Source organism: Emydura macquarii, unplaced genomic scaffold (assembly GCF_026122565.2).
Source record: "Emydura macquarii macquarii isolate MOO-44397 ecotype Brisbane River unplaced genomic scaffold, CSIRO-AGI_Emac_v2 contig_1027, whole genome shotgun sequence".
Classification (NCBI taxonomy): domain Eukaryota; kingdom Metazoa; phylum Chordata; order Testudines; family Chelidae; genus Emydura; species Emydura macquarii.
The window spans coordinates 8,882,538-8,904,334 of record NW_027131164.1 but is presented as its reverse complement, the minus strand read 5'-3'; the positions used below and the strand labels follow the sequence as shown (position 1 = coordinate 8,904,334).

The window sequence follows — 21,797 nt, the reverse complement described above, 5'->3', positions numbered from 1 at the left end:
AAGCCGCACCTTAAAAACCTCTCAGGATGGAGATTCCACCACCTCCCTAGTTAACCCATTCCAGTGCTTCACCATCCTCCTAGTGAAAAAGCTTTTCCTAATATCCAACCTAGACCTCCTCCAGTGCAACTTGAAACCCTTGCTCCTAGTTCTATCATCTACTACCACTGAGAACAGCATAGCTTCATCCTCCCTGGAACACCCTTTCAGATAGTTAAAGGTTGCTATCAAATCACCCCTCATTCTTCTCTTCTGCAGACTAAACAAGCCTAATTCCCTCAGCCTGTTCTCATAAGTCATGTGCACCAGCCCCCTAATCATTTTTGTTGCCCTCCGCTGGACTCTTTCCAATTCGTCCACATCCTTTCTGTGGTGGGGGGCCCAAAACTGGACACACTACTCCGGCACTGGTGAGGCCACATTTGAACAGAGAATAATCACTTCCCTTGATCTACTGGAAATGCTCCTAATAATGCAACCCAATATGCCATTAGCCTTCTTGGCAATAAAGGCACACTGTTGAGTCATATCCAGCTTCTTGTCCACTGTAACTACCAGGTCCTTTTCTGTTGAACTGGTGCCTACCCAGTCGGTCCCCAGTCTGTAGCAGTGCATGGGATTCTTCCATCCTAAGTGCAGGACTCAGCACTTGTCCTTGTTGAACCACATCAAATTTCTTTTGGCTCGATCCTCCAATTTGTCTAGGTCACTCCGTATCCTATCCATGAGGAAGCCAGAATGATTGCGAGATCAGAGCCTAATAGTTCAAGAACTTTCTCTGAACTGAATTGCAGTAAGACCATGTACCCAAAATACTTGCGTATTTACACCTTGTAGATTCTTAACATTAGCTGCACTGACTGACCTTATTGATCTGATTTTTAATAGTGCTCAACAAATGGCAGATGAACCCATATGATAGAGGATCAGCTTTTGGTAAGCTTTTCTCAATGCTGTAAGAGTGAGTAGCAAATGTTATTAAATTATAAAATGCAGTCTGTAAATAGATGTATAAGTTGATTTTGAATGTAACCGGAAATAAAAGATGTAGGCCTGCATCTTTCACTAGTGCACTGATTTTTAATGGACAGTTTACATAAGTAAGGGCTTCAGGGTTCTAACCAAAATCTGTAACTGCTGTTCAATATCAGCAGTAAGACTTGTTTTGGGTGGAATGGAGGCATGTTTCTGTGTACTGTGTGGTTTTTTCGTTGTTACTGTAAGAATGTTACAAGTTAGTTGACTTTTAATACAAACTACTTTATTCTCAAAAGCAGATTTACAGAAAAAGCAATCTAGATATGGTCTATTCAGATCTCACTGTGCAGACACAGTGAGTGAAAAACATGAAAGGAAAACATTCAAAATTGCAATTTCATCTCAAGTGTGTCTTTCTAGACCCCCAATAAATTAAACATTTAATATTGCTGTATTGGTAAGTAGATTAAGGGGAAATAAGTGATGATTCAATAGTTTGTGCAATGTGGACCAACAATACAATATGTTCCTTATTTTATTTTAGTTAATTTATTTTGTTTGTTTTAGTTTAGTTAATTACCTTTTTTTTTTTTAATTTTTGTAACAACGCCAGCACTAGAAAAAGTTTAGACTGCCTGTCTCTGAGAGAGTGACCTTTTTCCATGATTAAGGAAGGTACCACTCACTCTGAAATCGGGATAATGTAGATCTTTTAAGTATATCAATTTTCTATAAGTGATGGCTGAGACCATATTTTTAATAAGGTAGGAAGAGTTCATTATCAAGACCAAAGAGGCAGAGCTTAGCAAAAAGTGCTTTAAGCCTTCTGCTTGTGAAATGTTGGTAGAATGGTTGTGCACATTGGCTCTACCATATGGCAATTCCAACAGATGAGTTATAAGTAGTGAACATAATCCTTGGATGAATAAACAGGTGAATGTCAGGTAAGAGTAGAGAGATGTTATCTTCTCTAAATATGGCATTAGAGATACCATTACTGCAATAATGTGTCCAGTTCTGATTTTCACACTTCAAAAAATGGTGTTGGAAAAGGTTCAGAAAAAGTGAGGAGAATTATTAGGGGTTTGGAATCATGCCCCAGTTTTATTCAAGAGAAGATTGAGAGGAGACGTGATCAGTTTATAATGTCTATAAATACGTGATTTCTGATAGTAGAAGTCTCTATGCTTTTTTTTTTTTTTTTTTTTTTACTAGATTAATGAGTGCGTGGGAGGTGAATCTAAACAAATTCAGACTAGAAATAAGGTGAAAAATTTTAAGTGAAACTGAGTAACTATTGATGCAATTTGCCTTTGGGTGTGTGAGATTCTCCAGCATTTGAGTCCTTTTTGTCAAAATGAGGGCCTGGTCTACCCTAGAAAATTAAGTTGGCTTAATTGCATCTCTCAGGGGTGTGAAAAATTCTCATCTCTGAGCAGCATAGTTAAGCCAATCTAACCCCAATATAGATAGCACTAAATTGATGGAAGAATTCTTCCAAACTGCCACCTCTCAGGAAGAGCCCTCCCATTGGCATAGGACGTGTCTATGCTGAAGCACTGCAGCGGTGCAGCTATGCCGTTTTAGCGTTTTAAGGTAGACGTACCTTGGATATCTTTCTAGATAATTTCTGTTTGAATTGTAAATTATTATGGGCTTAATGTGGAGGTTATTAGGTGAGGTTCTGTGGCCTGTGTTATGCTGGAGGTCAGACTGGAAACTAGATGATCATAATGATGCATTCTGCTGTTTTAAAATCTAAGTTACTCTTGTTGAAATTTAAGTCTGCTAAAGAAATGTTCGGATACTCCCCTGGCCATAGCACTTCTCCACGAGTTCTTTGTAAAAGGTTGAATCAAGTTTCCATCCATTTTAATAGTGAATTAGCAATCTGGAGAAACATCAGTGTTTGAGCAAATTTTAAACATTACATATTTTTATAAAGCAGCATTAAAGCAGGATACAAACTTGTTCGGAGGCTGACCCTTGCTTTCCATACTGATGATGTGAAATGTCAGCTTGATCTAGGTCAAATGGAGCTGAGTTTCATGCTATGCTTGTTTCAGGGCTGACATTCATACTTCTTAAAAATCTAACAGAATTATATATTCACTTTTCATTCTGTGTGTTAAGGATTGCATTGTCCGTTTATCCATAAATAACACTGCCGTGAAAACATTTTTACAGATAATACTGTGTTAACAAATATTCATGTGAGTTATGAATTTCTATCCGTGTTTTAGCATATCCTATTACAGTTGTTAAAGCCCTTTGATCCCTAACAATTTTTCTATTGCAGTTGTATTCACGCTTGCTATATCTGAAATGTGACTGTGAAGAGATGGTGCTTAAACTCCAGTTTAATAGAAAATATCATTGAACTATGATTGTCTTCCAAATGATGGATGGGAAGCTGGTCAACATGTAGTGACTGTTTGTTTGTTTTTTATTGGGAAGGAAGAAGGAATAAATTAGATTCAAGTTGGGGCAGAATTGTTTTTCAGATCTATGGTCTTACCTGTAGAAAAGCATTTATGAAAACTACTCTAAAATATTCAAGTACTCGTTTTGTCTTGTTCAGCAATTGGATCAGATGGTCTGTGTTGCCAAAGCAGAGAGGTAAAGGAATGGCATGGATGCAGAGCAACTAAAGGAGTGACTAAAGGTAGGTAGAAAATGATTATGCACACATTTTTGAACACTGTTTGAGTTTCTGAAACATGAATAACTGACTTTCTACCTGGTCAACTATCCCTGAGTTTAAATTGGTTGCATTCGAATAGTCACTATGGATTTGAGCAAATGTACATTGGTTCAGTCTTATACAAGTTGAAGACCTTAAAAATAAACCTACCTTTGCATATTCAGGTTTAGTTTCACGAATTCTCTTTATTTAAAAAAACAAAACAAAAATAAAAAAAACCCTTCAGTCTCTCTTGAAGTAACTAAGCCGAACCACCTTGATGAAGCTGACATTTTTAAATGTATATCCTTTTTTTTTTCTTGAAGGCAAATACTATTATGAAGTATCCTGTCATGATCAGGGCTTGTGCAGAATTGGGTGGTCCACTATGCAGGCTTCATTGGATTTGGGTGAGTTTTCTTCATAAAAATAGAAAATTCTGAAGTCCAGCTGGCCTACAGGGATCAGTGCCCGGGAGGGCAGCTAATCTTCTGCTCCTGTCTTGGAGCCTAAGCACAGGGGACATCTGTGGGGATTGCAGAGCAGGGAGAGCAAGGCTATAGAGGTGCAGCTCTTTTCAACCAAATGCTGCTATCTAGGCAGGAAGATATCTGCCTGCAGAGGGGGGGGGAACACCCTAGTCTTCTGTTTCCATTTCCATACTTTATTAAAATGTAGATGAGTAGAGACTGAAAAAAGTCAACATGCTGTCTCAGAGATGATGTTAGAGTGCACCAAGGCGATGAAAATTGTTTAAGAACAAGTGTTGTTCCTTTGCATGATGGTAATCCAAATTGTTGTCTGATCTGGTTTGAGATGGTAGTCAAAAAGAGTCTATAACCTGCAACTAGACAGTAACAATTATATTGTTTAACTTGAGTTTAGGTACTGACAAATTTGGCTTTGGCTATGGTGGAACTGGAAAGAAGTCTCATAACAAACAGTTTGACAGTTATGGTGAGGTAAGGTGTTTTTTTTTTTGTTTTTTGTTTTTTTTTTAAATCATTAAATGCTAGAAATGTTGTTTAACAGTAAATAACTGCATCGGTTTTAGAAAGTGAAATATTTGTGTATTGGCCATATACTGTATTATGAGTATAATTGCTCATTTTAAAAAAAGTCAGGCAATGAATTAAACCTAAAATTTCCATATTTGCACTATATTATTTACACAGACATACTGACCCAACAGGCTCACATCTTAAAACTTTATGTATAGAGTGAAGAAATTTCTTTAGAAGTTTGAGAATCTTGGCTCTACTTGTGAGCTTTGTAGTCTTGTCTCCTGGACTTTATTTCTGGGGCTTTTTTTTCCATTGTCAGCACTAGCCTCTGTACAACTGATCTATCTATGAGTGTTAAGAATCACCACGATGAGGACCTTGTATTGCATTGACCAGTAATTAAGGCGTTTGTTTCGAATTACCTTAATGCTTCACTTACTGCAATTTTTTGGGGGTCACAATATACCAGTAAAGTGATGTCAGTCAGTCCTAAACCTTTTACATCTTAGCTATTCAGTTGGGAATTGGATTTTCTGTTTCCCATTAAAACTGTTCTTTCCTGTTCGTATTCTAGCCTTTTTGAAATTGTAGTTCACTTGAAACAACTTCAAAAGCTTGCTTGCCTATCTTACACCATTTATATGAATCCAAGTAGTTCAGCAGAAACACAATTTTAATAATTATCTTTAATATTATTGAACTGTCCAAGCTTAAGCTTTGCAGCTTTTTTATACTTTTTCTGATTGCTGATTGAAACTTTATAATAATCCAGACATTATTAAAGAGGTGCTATATTAAGTATTTTTTGAAAGATGTTCAGTCCAATATCTTGTTTGTAACTGAATTTAATCTCTTGTAAATTGTCATGGAAATGTAGTCTTGCATAATGTTTGTCATAAACTGAGATTGTTTGTGCATTTCCACTCCATCAGACTTTAATATGATCCAAAATATATTTTGGTTTTATGAACAGACTAATTATTGAAATCAAACTTCCTTTTAACCTTAAATATGTTAAGATGCCAATTTGACTGTTCTAACAGAGTTCTATTTTGAGTACAAGTGTGCAGCTCAGAGAAGATTTTAAAATCAAAATGAAAATAGTATCTGCTGCTATTGAAGCTGTTTTAGCATAACAGGATGGGTCAGATAAACTATGAAGATTAATAGAATATGAATACTAATTTTTTAAAAAATAAAGTAACTACTTTGAGTCAGAACAGAACAATCTGTCTTCCATTGTAGGAATTCACTATGCACGATACAGTTGGATGCTATCTAGATATAGACAAAGGGCAAATCAAGTTCTCCAAAACTGGTAAGTTCTGATTTTTCTTCTTCTGAGAATCTAATTAACTGAATTTTTCACTCTAACTTTTTAAGCTGTATTATGTTCACAGGGAAAGACCTTGGCCTTGCATTTGAGATCCCACCACATATTAAGAACCAAGCACTCTTTGCAGCCTGTGTTCTAAAGGTAACTTAGGAATCTGTCATAAATATATGTATTGCATGTGAGGATTGTTCCAACCCCTTTTTAAATATAAAATATTGATCATACAGCCACAGTTAAAATTGGGGACATATTGATGCAGAAGAAAACAAATGTCTTAAACACCCCACAAATAAGAGCAGGAAATAAACAAATTGCCTGATGGAGAGGTTGGCGTCATGTTCAACTTTGTTCACAACTCACTTTTGAGGAGGAATGTTTCTACAAGACAAAAAAGCTTTATTATTGTATTACTGTTGGCTTGTGGCTGAGTCCCACAAATGTTTTATGGAAGTGATTTTTAGATATAAACTGGGGTGACCAAACTGGCTCGTGAGCCACATTCAGCTATTTTATAGTTAAAGTGTGGCTTGCAGAGCCTCCTATGTTGTGGTCTCTCTTCTTACGCCCCCCCCTTCTCCCCCCCAATTCTCCGCCCACCAGACTGGTGTGGGGAGCTGGAGCTTTTTCCCTGAGGCAGGATGGTGGGGCTAGAGGATTCCGCCCTGCAGGGGGTGGCGTCGATAAGTTTGGTCACCCCTGAATACTGTCTGTCTCAACACTGTTTCACAAAAATGTTTAACTTTTTTTTTTAACTTCAGAATGCTGAATTGAAATTCAATTTTGGTGAAGAAGACTTTAAGTTTCCACCAAAGGATGGCTTTATTGCTCTTTGCAAAGCTCCTGATGGTAATGTTGTGAAATCGCAGCACACAGGTATGTTTTGGAGGGATTAGTAATAGAAATCATCACAGATAGCATGGAGACTAAGTGAGATTTTTCAGACTGGCTTTGAATTGGCCTTAATTGCACCTATTAAAGACACTTGAAGCTTGATCATTAACTTTAGTTGGAGCAGAATTAGGTTAACACTGAAAACTTTTGCAAATCTCACCCTGTCTTAACTCTGTACAGCCTAATACTTTAGGTGAAGTTGGATATGCATAGGCTAAATAGGAGTTGGCATTTTTCAGCTAACTTAAGGGAATTCAACTTAATTTTAAAAGGACGCCCACATCAAGAATTAGCAAGTTTCCCTTTAAGAATGACCAGTGAATGGTTCATGCTGGATGAGTAATATGGATATTTGTCATGATCTGATTTTGCTTTTAAGTGGGGAAAATTACTTTTGAGTTCAAAATGTATATCAGGAGGTGAAGATCTCTAGCCAGAAATATTATTCGTTTGTAGCAACTATAGCAATGATTTTTTTTTTTTAAATGTAGTAAATAACTCCTTTAAAAGATGCATTCTCAAGATTGTTTTTTAAACTGGGAAATCTGGAAAATTATTTCCAACAATGAATTTAAAGATGTGAAATTTAACTTCTCTCAACTGCAAATGTGTTCTTCTTTAGGAAATGCACAAGTGGCTCAAACAAAGAACCTTCCTAATGCTCCAAAAGCATTAATTGTGGAACCATCCAGAGAGTTAGCAGAACAAACTTTGAACAACGTAAAACAGTTCAAAAAATATGTTGATAATCCTAAATTAAGGTAATATCTCTTCAAATGTTATCTGCAATCCAGATGACATTCCAGTTACTTCTGATCTCTATGGATGATGTCATAACTATCCAAATGGGTTGTATGATTTCAGGGTCAGCCTTAAGATTCATATGCCCACAAGATGAAGCAGATGGAGACTGAGGCAGATTGTGGAGAGGAAATTAGAGGGATAGTTGCAGTGTCAAGGCTAGATCATCAGACAGTTGATTTTTTTGTTTAGGCCATCTCTACCGGATGTGTGTGTTTGGGGTATTACCTCAGGTTATCAAATGTTTCTGTAATTGTCCCTTAAGTTTGAAAAAAGAAAACTAGTAATCACAGAATCATAGAAATGTAGGGCTAGAAGGGACTTCGAGAGGTCAAGTCCAACCTTCTGCTCTGAGGCAGGACCAAGTATACCTAGAGACCATCCCTGATATGTTTGTCAACCTGTTTTTAAAAAACGCCAATGATGGATATTCCACAACCTGTAGGTAACCTATTCCAGTACTTAATTACACTTATAGTTTAGAATTTTTTCCTAGTATCTAACCTAAATTTCCCATGTTGCAGTTTAAGCCAATTGTTTCTTTTCCTACCTTCAGTGGACACGGATAACACTTTTTTTTTATCAGTCAGTTTTGTTGCCATCCAATTTGTCCCCCTCTCTCCTGAAGGGGGGCACCCAGAATTGGACACAGTACTCCAGCTGAGGCCTCACCAATGCCAAATGGAGCAGGACAACTACTTCCCATGTTTTACATATGACACTCCTATGAATACACCCCAGAATAAGAGACATTTTCACAGATGCATCACATTGTTGACTCATTCAGTTGGCCGTCCACACTGTCCCCCAGATCCTTTTCAATATTACCACCACCTAGCCAGTTATTCCCCATTTAGTAGTTGTGCATTTGATTATTTTTCCCCCTAAGTATTTGTACTTGTTGAATTCAGACCAATTCCCCAGTTTGTCAAGGTTGTTTTGAATTCTAATCCTGTCCTACAAAGTGTTTGCAACCCCTGCCAGCTAATGTCTTCCGCAGATTTTATAAGCATACCCTCCACTCTGTTATCCAAAACATTAAGAAAAATATTGAATAGACTTAGACTTACCCTTGTGGAACCCCACTAGATACATCCACCCAGTTTGACAGCAAAACATTGATAACTACTCTTTGAGTACCATCTTTCAATCAGTTGTGCACCCACTTTTTATAGTAATTTATCTAGACCACATTTCCTTAGTTCACTTATGAGAATGTCATGTGGAACTGTATAAAAAGCCATACTAAAATCAAGATGTTTCACATCTACTGGTCCTTCTTCTCCCCAGTCCCCCTGTCATTCAGTAGACCGTGTCAGAGAAGGATTGGTTTGGCATGATCTGTTTCCAATAAATCCATGCTGCCTATTCTTTATAAGCCATGATCGTCCAGGTGCTTACAAATTAATTGTTGAATAATTTGTTCCAATATCTTTGCAGGTATCAAAGTTAGGCTGACCGGTCTGTAATTTCCTGGGTCCTCTTTGTCCCCCTTCTGAAAGATAGGTGCTATGCATGCCCTTTTCCAATCCTCTGGAACCTCACAAGTTGTTGATGAGATCTCAAAGATAATGGCTATCAGTTCCAAGATTTTCAGCTAGTTCCTTAAGTACCCTAGCATGAATTTCATCAGGTTTTACCAACTTGAATATATTTATAACTTACCTAAATGTTTTTTGACCTGTTCTTTCCTTATTTTTGTGTTCCTTCCCCCTTGTTGTTAATATTAATTATGCTGAGTAACTATCAGTGAAGACTAAAACAAAATAGGCATTAATTACTCTGCCTTACCAATTGTCATCAATTAATAGCTCTTTGTTTTGCTTTCTCAGGATTTTGTATTCTTCTTATAAATGAACTTGTACAATAGGCCTACGTTTCTTTTGCTCTAGTAAGATCAGAGCACAAGACACATAGCTTGTATATGGATGCTTGTTGTGTGGGTTTTTTTTTTTTTTAAGTGTAGTTTTTGCCTACAAAATATTTTGATCAAATGACGAAACATTAGAAAACTCAGGACTACATTTAATAAAGGAAACTAAATTGTAGAGCTATAACATTTGATTGGTATAGCTCGCTGCATTTATAATGATGCATTTGTTTCCTAACTTCTGAGAACGTAGTTTAACGTGCCATAAAAGCTCTTTAATGAGTTAGCCTTATACACCTTATTTGTCACTCTTGAATTTCACATTTTTTCAAACATTTTGCTACTGTCACAAATTAGTGCTCCTTGAATTCAACAAATGAATCTAATCCCAGCCTTAAATTGGTGCATATGTATTGTAGGGCACAACTTTGCCCAATTCTATTAATTTTTATGCTTAACAAACATACTAACTTGTTTTAAACTGTCCGTCTCCAAACATATGCTGTTTTGTAGCTCTGTTGGTCCCAAGATACTAAAGAGGCAAGGCGGGTCATGTAATATCTTTTGATGGACCAACTTCTGTTGGTGGGTGGGTGAGAGAGAGAGAGAGAGAGGCGCTTTAGAGCTTACACATAGCTGAAGAAGAGCTCTGTTCAATCTCCTTAAAAACAGTCATCTAGTGTGAGATGCATACAGATAATGGAGTATGGAATGCCAAACTAGCTGGTTAGTTACTCTGTAGGATATGCAGTGGTCTACAGTCTGGAGAGTAAGATGTGTCTATAACCTACAAATATAAAAGTTTCAAAAGCTCAATTTCCACAATTCTCTTTTAGGGAACTCCTAATTATTGGTGGTGTTGCTGCAAGAGATCAGCTTTCTGTTCTGGAAAACGGTGTAAGTTTTTCTTATCACTAACTTAAAATGGAGGTGTTCTACAGCCCAGATTCCTTGACAGTGTTGCACTTCATGTAGTTTTTAAAAGTCTGATCAAATGAAATGAGTGGTATGTTGCCCAACCACAATAGTATTCTAGCATTTTTTTCCCTTCAGACAAAGTGATCAAATTAAGTCATGTAAGGCGCACAGTTTTTAATTTGTATTAAACCTGTTAATTTTTGGTCATTTGGTTCTGAAAAAAAAGTTCTCTCCAAAACCCTAAGAAAATTCAGAATTGTAGCTGTGTACCCAATATTCTCAATATGTTCTGCTTTTCAGGAATTGTGTTCTGTCTCTGGATTAGTTTAAAAACCGCACCTATTGTTTTTCACCAAAAAAAATCCTAATTTGTTATCTCCTTTCCTGTTCCAGCCCCCTGCCCCCTTTTGAAGGAGACATGCAGGAGGGTTTCATTAGATAAGCTTTGCTGTCCTACAATAACAATATTACCTATGTAGACGGAGGTGGTGATGGCTTACTGTAACACTAAATAGCATTTTGCTTTGGGCATTGAGAGACATGGACCTGTAAAACTTGGAGAGGCTGTATTGTGTATCTGGAAACTCGCAGAATTAAACCTAAGGCAGGGGAAATATAAACCTTATGTTCTGTAAGAAAACCAGATGCATTTATGAGTAAGATAATTCATAGACCAAGACAGAATTGTACACATCCAGTCATACTTCTATCAGGTCTCCTAAGCTAAACAGCATCATTCTTGTATGTGAGACATTCAAGGAAAATCCAGGTACTGAAGGAAATGATCTTTCTGAATTGGGTCACATTCTGAGCTCCAGTTAAACATTGCACTGCTGAAAGTACCATCTTTCAGATCAGATGTAAAAACAAAGGTCCTAAGCACATATAATAATGAATGGTCCTATAGCACTTTGTTAGCATAAGAGTGTCCTAATGAAATCCTAATCTTTACTATGCTCTACTGCTTTATATATTATTTAGAGAAAATTGTCCTTTTACCTCTTCAAACACGCGATTTATAAATTAGAATTTTAACATTTTGTTGACCTAAATGTTCCCTGCAGTCTGTTGTTAATTTTTCAGTCTTAAGCTTTTGTTTAGTGTCTGTGTTAATCTGCTACTGTTTGACCTCAGAAGTGACTGCACTTCTTGATGGGTGAAACAAATCCATGTGAATTTGTAAAATGCATTGGAGTACATTTGACTTTGTGCCTAGAGATAACTACTGAACCTTAATTCATCCCCAGAACCCTGTCTATCCTACTCACTTAACAAGGCAAAGGTTCTGTGGAAAAAATAGTATGGGATCATGTAATTAAATACTGTATCATATAATGCATACATACCGGGAGCCAAATAAGGTTGCACAGACAGCCTTAATTCTGGCTTTTCCTGACATTTGGGTACTTGACTTGGCAACCTTTTTAAAATAAAAAATGAAAAAACAGAATTTCTAACGTATGAAGCCCCAATTTCGGTTATAAATAGTGTGTTTGAACCCTTAGAGGTCACAGCAGACCTCTGCCACTTAAGCTAATGGAGGAACTGGTAGCAGAAGTAGGCTGTTATCTTCTGTGGATCAGCCCTAGAGGGGGGATGAGATGCACGTTTTATGAATGGGTTTCATAGATACTTGCTGATGACAGGAGTATAGAGACTGAAGTGTAGAAACATTCTTGGGTTCAATTTCAGGCTCTGTGCAACCTTTAATTAATCGTGACACTCAGCTCTGCTTGGAATTTCCTAAGTTTTTAGTGTTCACATTAAAATTTGACTTGCTAAATGTACTTAGAAAACCTTTTATATTTCATAGGTGGATATAGTTGTGGGAACCCCCGGAAGACTGGATGACTTGGTGTCAACTGGAAAGCTTAACTTATCTCAAGTTAGATTCCTGGTTCTTGATGAAGCTGTAAGTAGAAAAAATAACTAATATTTAGTTTTAGGTATTGTGGCATTGTTTGTAAGAACAAAACTTATCTGTGGCAATCTGATTTCCTGTTAGAAGTCAGGTGAAGTTTTCATTGCCTTAGAGATAAAACAATTACATATTTAAATGCATTCGTGACAGCTCAGCGTTAACTATCCTGGTTAGTGTTTGTTAATGCAGCATGCTGAATGCTTGCATTTGCATTGCATCTAAAGCATGGACTGAGTCAGTCTTCTCCCTGCAGTGGGGAGGCCATGAGTGATCACAAGGTTTTCAGAAAGCTTTACCTTCAGAAAAACTTAAATGGCTTCTCTCAAAAAAATCATTTCACCTTGTAGTAGGCAGCAGCAGAGGCAGCTCGCAAGCCAAAAAATCTTGCCGAGAAGTAGCAGCCTCAAAGGTTGTACAAAGATGTGTAGATGTACAAATCCCTGGGATAGAAACTGGTATCACCAGATTTGATGTGATGATATGATTTAATGCCAAATATAAAAAAAAAAAGTACTATAGTAAAATAGGTATTTTTCCAACTTTCAAAATACTGCAGTCATAAGCATCACACTTCTGACTTCTCTGTGTTGTTTCATCTTTTAAAGCTAACTTTGACACTAATTTGGGTGATTTGAAGGAAATAAGGATGGACTTTTTTTGGAGGGGGGTTTTAGGTATTGATAAAAGTAAACTAGTTTTTTCCTACTCATTTTTTCCTCCAAAGCCTGGTTTCATCAGCTCTTTGGAATTGTGTGGGCTGTTCTGAACTTCAGTTCTGCTTAGAAAGCTAAATTGGTGCTGTTTCAGTGTTCCTAATTCAGTTTTTGTGTAGTGTAAACTTTAAAAAGTGCAGCAGCTGGTCTGGAGGGTGTGTTCTGTCCACCCACTTCCATTTTATTCAGAATCCACTTTAAATTAATTGGATTTTTCCCTTTTGGTAATGAGGTCCCAGCCAGACTAGCTCATCTAGTCAGACGAGAAGTTTTAAAAAGAGCATCAAAGTCTGTGTCCTAATATTTGTTAGTCTAGATTTGTTTGTGTAGATTGACAATAGATGATGTAGCTTCTCTTTTTGATTCCCAATGTAGGATGGCCTTCTTCTCCAAGGTTATTCAGACTTCATAAACAGAATCCATGGTCAGATTCCTCAGATAACTTCCGATGGAAAAAGACTGCAGGTATAACACACTGTCTATTGTAATCAGCAATCATTTTAACATGTTACAGGCTGCTGTCTGGAATGTAAGTTTATCAGTATGGTGCACTTTCCTGTTATGAGGCAGTTAATACTTTGTGTTCATCCCTTTGTCTCTTATTTGTTTCAACATTTGTTCACAAGTTATTGGGCTCAACATGGGGATTACTGGGTACAACTTAATGGCTTGTTATATACTAGCCTAAAACTCTCTGAATCTACTTTCTGCCATAAGTGGTTACCTACTTCTGTATTTTTCTAACAATAGTTTTTATAGATGACTGCCTCATAATTAAAGATATAATAAGATTTTATTTAGAAAGCCAGCAGTTTTGTGCTATTTCTCCTTATTAATGTTTACAAAATCTACTTCTGGGTTTAATCTGCTGGTCCTATATGGCTTTCATTGTTGGGCTGAAATGCTTGCTTATCTTGACTAGTTTTAAGATGCTAGTTTTGAACTGTACTGAAAAAAGTGAAGCACAACATAGAATATAAACATAAACCAACGTGTAATATACACTTAAAATACAACTTTCTTTCAATTTGAAAAGAAAACATTTGTATCTAGAAACTGCATAGAATGCCATCAAAAGGTGTGTAATTTCTCATTATTAAAAAAAAAAAAAAAAAGTGCATGACTCTTCTTTTTACTAGAACTACAGTCAGCTATTTGGTTCTAGGTATAATTCAAATACTGAGTGGTGATAAAACAATTTTCATAATCTGCAGTATTACTGTAGGCATTTTAATATAAAAAATATACTTGGAACACACAAACATGGGTTTTTTAGGGCTCTTATTTAGAAATCTGTTAAATTGTAAAGTGCCTGTTATGATATATAGATATATATATATATATATAGATATATGAAGAATTGTTATATAATTGATTTCTGCTCCATGTGTTGCCTCCCCTTCAGTTGCCGATAATGCCATTTTCCTTTACACGAATGGCTTGATAGCTGATTTTAGAGAAAAATGGAGTGATTATTTGTTTTGGTTGAAAAAGATCTTCATATGGGTGGCTTCCATCAGTCTCTATAGGGTCAGAAGTAGGGAGGTAAAAAGTTCTCTACATGATACCACCAATACACAAGACCCTTCCAGATTTTACACTCTACCTAAACTCTTGCCCAGTTAGTCAACTCCGATGGAGTTTGTGGCTTCGGTAAAGCTTCCTGCCCTAAAGTGGGTTTTCTTTTTTTTTTTTTTTTTTTTTTTTTTTTATAAGGTTATCGTGTGTTCTGCAACTCTACATTCTTTTGATGTGAAGAAACTGTCTGAGAAGATCATGCATTTCCCCACCTGGGTTGACTTAAAAGGAGAGGATTCTGTCCCAGAAACTGTGCACCATGTTGTTGTTCCTGTGAATCCCAAAAACGACAAACTGTGGGAAAGGCTTGTCAAGAATCATATCAGAGTAAGTGGTTTATTAGACCAAGATGGATGAAACTTAATTTAAAAGACAACAATTTTGCTTTCAGTTTACACACAGTGATTTTAAACTTGTACAACCTGAACTTAATCATTTGGGGCTAACTCCCACTGTAGCCTGTTCAAAGCTCGAAGCAGCACGTGTTTGAATATAGAATTTGGCGTATTGACTGTAATGTTAAGCCCATGTTGTCAGCATAATGTTGAAGATCTCAAAACACACATTCTGCAAGAAGATTGCATTCGCAGTGCCTGACTCAAATAGAAATCTGGATGAAAGAGACCTGATTGCAACTCAATCTTGATAAGACTGTAGTATCATTAAAGTTTGCTGACAAAGGAAAGTATTTAGAGTTAACTTCTGCATTATCAAGTGAAAGCGTATAGTTGATTTTTGCCGTAATGTTCCATAGCCCCAGACATTGTGGCCTATATTATCTTTCATCTGGTCAGGAGTCTACAAACAAGCTTTCTAATGTAGACCTTGCTGTGGTCATCTGTGCCTTTATCAAATCAAACCACTCTAATGGGCTTTACAGATGAAGATCGGAAATTGTGATGTCAATTTTGGCTGCTTCTGTTTCAGGTGGACCAGTTTTTTCTGGCTAAATGAAGCTGATAGATGAAATTTCTTGCTCTTTAAAGTTTAAAGAAAAATCTAACTACACATTTGATGGAATTTTAATACTTAAGACTTAAATCTCAAGTAAGGACAAGAGTGTGGTCCTGAATTGGTAACCACCGGAACACCTCTGCCAGCATGACCTCGCTCACGTGCACGCTGTGCGGAGGATGCCATTTTGAGAACAAAATGATATCTTCCATTCAGCAAAAGTAGCTTTATGCTGTTCTGGTGCAATCCAGCTCCACTGCAGCATAGAATTAGGACTAGGTGTTCCTTCTGTAAATTGTGGACTCTACTGACCTTATTCCTTGCTAGTTAAACAAAATAAAGCCATAGGCAGTGATGACTCTGTGACCTTACAGACTCAGAACAGGAGCCCAGGAACACTATTTTCCATCTACACTGCCTGAAGTTCTCAGTAGCTTTTGTTTGTCCAGTCTGTCATCCAGTCGAGGGCTTGAACTGGGGAGCCTGCACTTTCTTAGATCTGCTGGCATTTATTTGTGCTGGAGGAGGCAACCTGCTCAGAGGAGGTCTTCATGTTTCTTTAGCAAGAAAGCAAACATCTTCCTTGACATTTACCTTCATGCTTCAGAATGCTCCTGCCCACAGTTATTCATTAACCTGAGGAATAGAAAGCTATTTCCTTACCCAGAGTTGGATTTGAAGTTTTATAAAGACTCATCTTCCCTGATAAAACATCTGACCATCCTAAACCTCACAAGGGGGGATAGAAAGACCCCCAGCATTTTCACCCAGAGGCAAATTTTCCTCTTTGCAAAACCATTCCAAGATGAGATGGAGAAGCCAGGCTGGCTTGTTTGAATTAAGATCACTGATGAGAATTCATCCTTTTTGAGTTGAGGGTAAAGTACTTAGTTACTTAAAAACTCACTGAGATTTGAGTTCATTCTTTCTATAGCTAATAGTCTTTGGTTAGGATCTAGAATTTGGCTGGTCTTAAATTAACCACTAGAGGGAGTTGTGCACTTGCAAATGTAGCTGAAATTTGCTGTTAAATGTAATTCCCTAAGTTTACATTATTTCTTCATATAAAACTTGAGGAAAACTGACTTCTTGTATGGCTTTTTAGGAAAAATTCATTTTAAAGAACAAGGATTTTCCCTTTTGCCTACAATTTTCTCCATAAGTAGCATGCTTATGTAATCTTTGAATAGGTTTATACAAACTCCATAAGAATAAATACTTGGCATTAGTAATACTTGTCATGCTAATATAAACTTCCTTTTGCTCCTGTGAAGCTGGTAATGGGGGTGGGGATTCCTTCCCCGCCCCCCCCCCCCCCCCCCGGGCTAGAATTAATGTAACTTTTTTTCAGTATTCACTTTTCAAGGCAGTTGCTTTAGTAACCAACATGAACTAACCTGCAGTACCTTCACTACTTGAGATTTACTTTTCTAGCTGAGTATTTTCTCCTTATGGGTTTTGTTCTGGTTTAAAAATAAACACGGCTGTTTTTGACAATTAACAAAAACTACAGGAAAACTGACATTTATTTATTTATTTTACAGTATGAACTATTTTACTACATCTTTAACTTCTGAATATCCGATAAATTTGTAACTCCTGCTCAAAATATATTGTACAGTAGAACCTCAGATACGAACACCTCAGGAATGGAGATTGTTCATAACTCTGAAATGTTCATAACTCAGAACAAAACATTATGGTACAGTACCCTGCAGTCAGTGTCTTTCAGCTGAGGCTGGGAGAGGTCTCTGGAAAGGTGGCACCTGGCAGCACTGTCTGATTTGCAAGGAGCTTCCTGCCCTATTACTGTTTCTTGCCTTTGGGCTGAACTGCAGGGGCCTGCCCTGCAGCCTTGGCACTACAAGCCCCAACTCGAAGCCACCTCTCCCCAGGGGTCGCCCCGCTCTGTGCATTGCTTGCCACAATCCAGAGGCAGCCCGTGGCAGGGGCTTGGTGCCAGCGCCCCTTCCTCCCCTGCCCCTTGCACTCCCAGAGGTGCTGGCAGGATCCAGGAGTGCAGCCACAGGCAAAGCCTGGGCCACATCGGTGCACAGGCTATAGTCCTTTAAAATTCCTCCAGAGTGCAGCTGACTCCCACTCCAGCTCCAGGCCAAACTTTGGCTGCAACCTTCAGTTCCTTGCAGCTCGCAGCAGCATCAAGAGGAAGTTGATAGCAGTCCTCCCACTGACTCTAGTGGAGCCAGAACTTTACCTTTGGTGCTCACTGATGTTAGACAAGGCCTTTGGAACAGTGGCTGTGTCTTACTATATTGTATCATAGAGCACCAAGTAGATTGTTGGTGCTTAATAATGCAAGTGGCAAACTGTTGGTGCAATGAAATTACTTGATTTTTTTTTTTTTTCCTTTCTAGACTGATGAGGTACATGCAAAAGATAATACAAGACCTGGTGTTAACAGTCCAGGTAACTAAACTTACCCTGAAGTCTCAAACTTTTGGTGTCAGAGTAGTGGTCTTTGAAATATAGTATTTTTTGGAAGATATCATGAGTCAGAATTGGGCTGCATTAAGAAGCAGGCCCTATGCAAAGGTATAGCTAAAGTCCTGCAAATCTGCGAATACCTGCTTTGCATCTGCTAATGCAAATGTATTGTTCACCATGTTTGCAGAGCAACTGAAGATCCAAATTTTGTATCTGCACAGGTCTCTAAGTATGTCATGTCTTAGCTCCTTGAGTCAAATGATGACTAGAAACTCAAGTTTCTTCTTCGAGTGCTTGCTCATGTCAATTCCAAATAGGTGTGTGCGTGCCGCATGCACAGTCTGCCGGAAAGTTTTCCCCCAAAATACCCATAGGGTCGGCTATGGAGCCCCCTGGAGTCGTGCCTCCATGGCACTCTATATAGGGCTCTGCCAACCCTCCACTCCACAGTTCCTTCTTACCACCCCTGACCATGGCTTAAACAACCAGTTTCTCTTGCTTATAAGCAATTCCCCCTTGATTGTTCTGTTAACTACTTTAACTATTTACAAGTACTTAAGAATTAGTTGTTCTAGGATAGATTAGGATAGTACTTCCGATTAGTGGGTAGTTCCCCTTCTCCCCTCCCTGACCCCGGGGTCAGGGCATGCCTGGCTTCAAGTCATGTGGGTCCTGCAGGAAGCATATGCCTTGAGATGACCCGCACTTCTCCTGCCTTAAGTGCCTGGGAGAGTCATACCAGCAGGAGCGTTGTAAGATCTGTCGGAGTTTCCATCCAAGGACTCTGAAGGAGAGGAGCCAAAGACTAAAATTTTTACTGATGGATGCAGCTCTTCAGCCTATGGATGCTCTGGGGGAGTGAGGTCCCAGCACATCTTCCTCAATGCGGAGTGCTCCGGCATTGGTGAGAGAGGTGCCACATAGAAAGGACTCGGGTAAGAAGCCGTGGCACCGACATACCTCCCTGGCACCAACGGCCCTGGCACGTAGAGCTCAGCAGCACCGATCCCATTCACTAATGCCGCACAAGACGAAGACGTCTGATAAGGAGTGCTCACTGACAGCAATATTGGCCACAAAGGATGTGAGCAAAGGGCAACCCGTGCCAAGCCACTTAAGCCCCAACCCACAAGGTACAGCACCGTTGACTGCAGTCCCGGGAAGGGGTTCGTCAAGTCCAGCGCCTGTGGCATCTCCGCAGAGGGAGATAAGGGAGGAGAATTTGTAACTCCCCTCCAATCCCGAAACCTTTGAGGCAGCAAGGGAGCTGATTGAGGAAACAGCCCCGTCAGCCCACCCTCGGCGAGAGTGGGTGCAAGTCCTGGCATCGAAGAAGACCTTAGTACCATCCAAGGGCAAACCAGCATTGATGGCCAAGTCCCATTCCCCCTCAGCACCACTCTCTGGCACCACAGAGCCGTGGTCCCCACACAGTGAAAGGCTCTCCTCGTTACATCCAGGAGAAGCCAATACCGGAGCAGGCAGAGGGCGGAGGAGCTTGCGCTCCCCCTCCCCCCCCCGTTCAACACAATGGCCACCCCAATGGCAGATGCTGCTACAGTGGCCATTCGGGACCCCATGGGCATACCACCAGGCCAAGGGGTCCCAGTCAGGCAGGTCGTATTCCTTTACTTCAGAATCCAGACCCTGACCTTCCCACTTGGCGAGCACCCCACCAAACACCAGAGACGTCTCAGATCCAGGCACCAAGCTGGACAAGCCCCGGGAACCTGGCATCGTGGAGAACAAGGCGGCACCATGTGACTCAGCCGGCGCCAAGGGGCAGGAATCTGTAGTGCCTGTTAGTGTCCTCTTCCTCATCCCCTGATGAGGCAGTAGCGGGAGCTACTCCAGCTTCCACCCTGGACAACAGCAGGGCACATCAAGAACTACTGCGCAGGGTAGCACAGAATATGGGCCTCCAAGTGGAGGAGATGGTGGAGGGGACTGACTCCATGGTAGACATACTGGGCCCAGAGGACCCCTCCAGGGTCACCCTCCCACTAATAAAAATGATTAGAGAGACCACAAAGACCTTGTGGCAGACCCCTGCCCCTCTTACCTCCTACTGCAAAGAGAGTAGAGAGGAAATACTTTCTGTCATCTAAGGGGCATGAGCATTTTTATACCCCACACCCGGGTCGTTGGTAGTGGCCATCGCAAATGAAGAAGAGAGGCAAATACAACGGGCCCACACCGAAGGCCAAGGATGCTAAAAAGTTGGAGCTCTTTGGGCAGGTGTACTCCACCGGGGGGCTCCAACTTCAGATCGTGAATCAGCAAGCGATCCTTAGTAGATACGCCTACAACTCCTGGTTACCAATGGACAAGTTTAAAGACGAGATACAGTCGGACTCCAAGGCAGAGTTCGCGGTCATGCTCAAAGAGGGGAAGGCAATCTCAAAGACTGCTCCAGTCTGCTTTGGATGCGCTTGCGTGCACTATGTTGTCCGGAGTGGCCATGAGGAGACGCTTCTGGCTACAGGCCTCTGGCCTCCCACAGAAGGTCCAAACGACTATTCATGACCTTCCATTTGAGGGACCGGCCTTGTTCTCATCTCAGACGGACTCTAAGCTGCAGAGTCTAAAGGACTTGAGAGCCATTTTAAAATCCTTGGTGTTGCATACACCAGCAACTCAAAGGAAGCCATTTAAGCCATGCCCTGTTTCTACCAGCTGAGACAGGACTACAGCTGTAGAAGGGGTAGAAACAAGAGGAGGAATACCCCTCATTCCTCTAGCTAGAATCAGGGCCAGTCGCAGTAGTCCTCAGGACCAAAGAAAAACTTTTGAGGGTGCACCCGAGGTTGGCACACCATTTCTGGACTCAGATCCCACCCGCCCTTTGTTTCTGAACCACTTATACCATTTTTACCATGCATGGTCCCAGATCACATCGGATCAGTGGGCCTTACGCACGGTAAAATGGGGATTTTCGCTCCAGTTTTCTTTCCCGTCCCTTTCCCATCCCATCCCCGGCCCTCTTCAGGGACCCCTCTCATGAGCATCTGCTTTTTCAAGAGATGCAGGCACTTCTAAAGATGGGGCAGTGGAAGAGGTCCCTCACGATCTGAGGGGAAAAGGGTTTTATTCCCATTGCTTCCTAATCCTGAAGGCCAAAGGAGGGCTTCGTCCTATTCTTGACCTGCAAAACCTCAACAGATTTGTGAAGGTGAGGTTCTGCATGGTCTCCCTGGCTTCATTCGCTCACTGGATCCAGGAGACTGGTATGCTGCCCTCGACTTGAAAGACCAATACTTTCACATAGCCATTGTGCCAAGACACAGGCGATTTCACCATTTGGTAGTCAATCAGATGCATCTACAATTCACGGTCCTGCCTTTTGGTCTATCGGCAGCACCCAGTGTGTTCACCAAATGTCTAGCAGTGATCACGGCCTTCTTGAGGAGACAGGATTCAGGTGTTTCCCTACCGCGATGATTGGCTGGTCAAGGGACACACCAGGGCGCAGGTAGAGGCACCTTGTGGTGATAAGGGCCATCTTTGACAAGCTGGGTCTTTCGATCAGCGAGCAAAAGTCAACACTCATAGAATCATAGAATCATAGAATATTAGAGTTGGAAGGGACCTCAGGAGGTCATCTAGTCCAACCCCCTGCTCAAAGCAGGACTAACCTCTGCTATATCATCCCAACCAGGGCTTTGTCAAGCCGCAGCTTAAAAACCTCTAAGGATGGAGATTCCA

General features: G+C 39.9%; 1 protein-coding gene across 1 annotated transcript in view; it reads left to right on the top strand.

Annotated features, from left to right (window-relative positions):
* DDX1 (DEAD-box helicase 1) overlaps positions 1-21,797 on the top strand; it is a 37,915-nt gene that overhangs the window by 6,103 nt on the left and 10,015 nt on the right. The window contains exons 6-18 of the mRNA XM_067544748.1: positions 889-936; positions 3,560-3,643; positions 3,988-4,071; positions 4,547-4,623; positions 5,911-5,983; positions 6,066-6,142; positions 6,760-6,874; positions 7,515-7,653; positions 10,400-10,460; positions 12,295-12,393; positions 13,491-13,580; positions 14,832-15,020; positions 18,023-18,074. Coding sequence (XP_067400849.1) covers positions 889-936; positions 3,560-3,643; positions 3,988-4,071; positions 4,547-4,623; positions 5,911-5,983; positions 6,066-6,142; positions 6,760-6,874; positions 7,515-7,653; positions 10,400-10,460; positions 12,295-12,393; positions 13,491-13,580; positions 14,832-15,020; positions 18,023-18,074 — 1,188 coding nt within the window. The remainder of the gene's footprint in view (positions 1-888; positions 937-3,559; positions 3,644-3,987; positions 4,072-4,546; positions 4,624-5,910; positions 5,984-6,065; positions 6,143-6,759; positions 6,875-7,514; positions 7,654-10,399; positions 10,461-12,294; positions 12,394-13,490; positions 13,581-14,831; positions 15,021-18,022; positions 18,075-21,797) is intronic.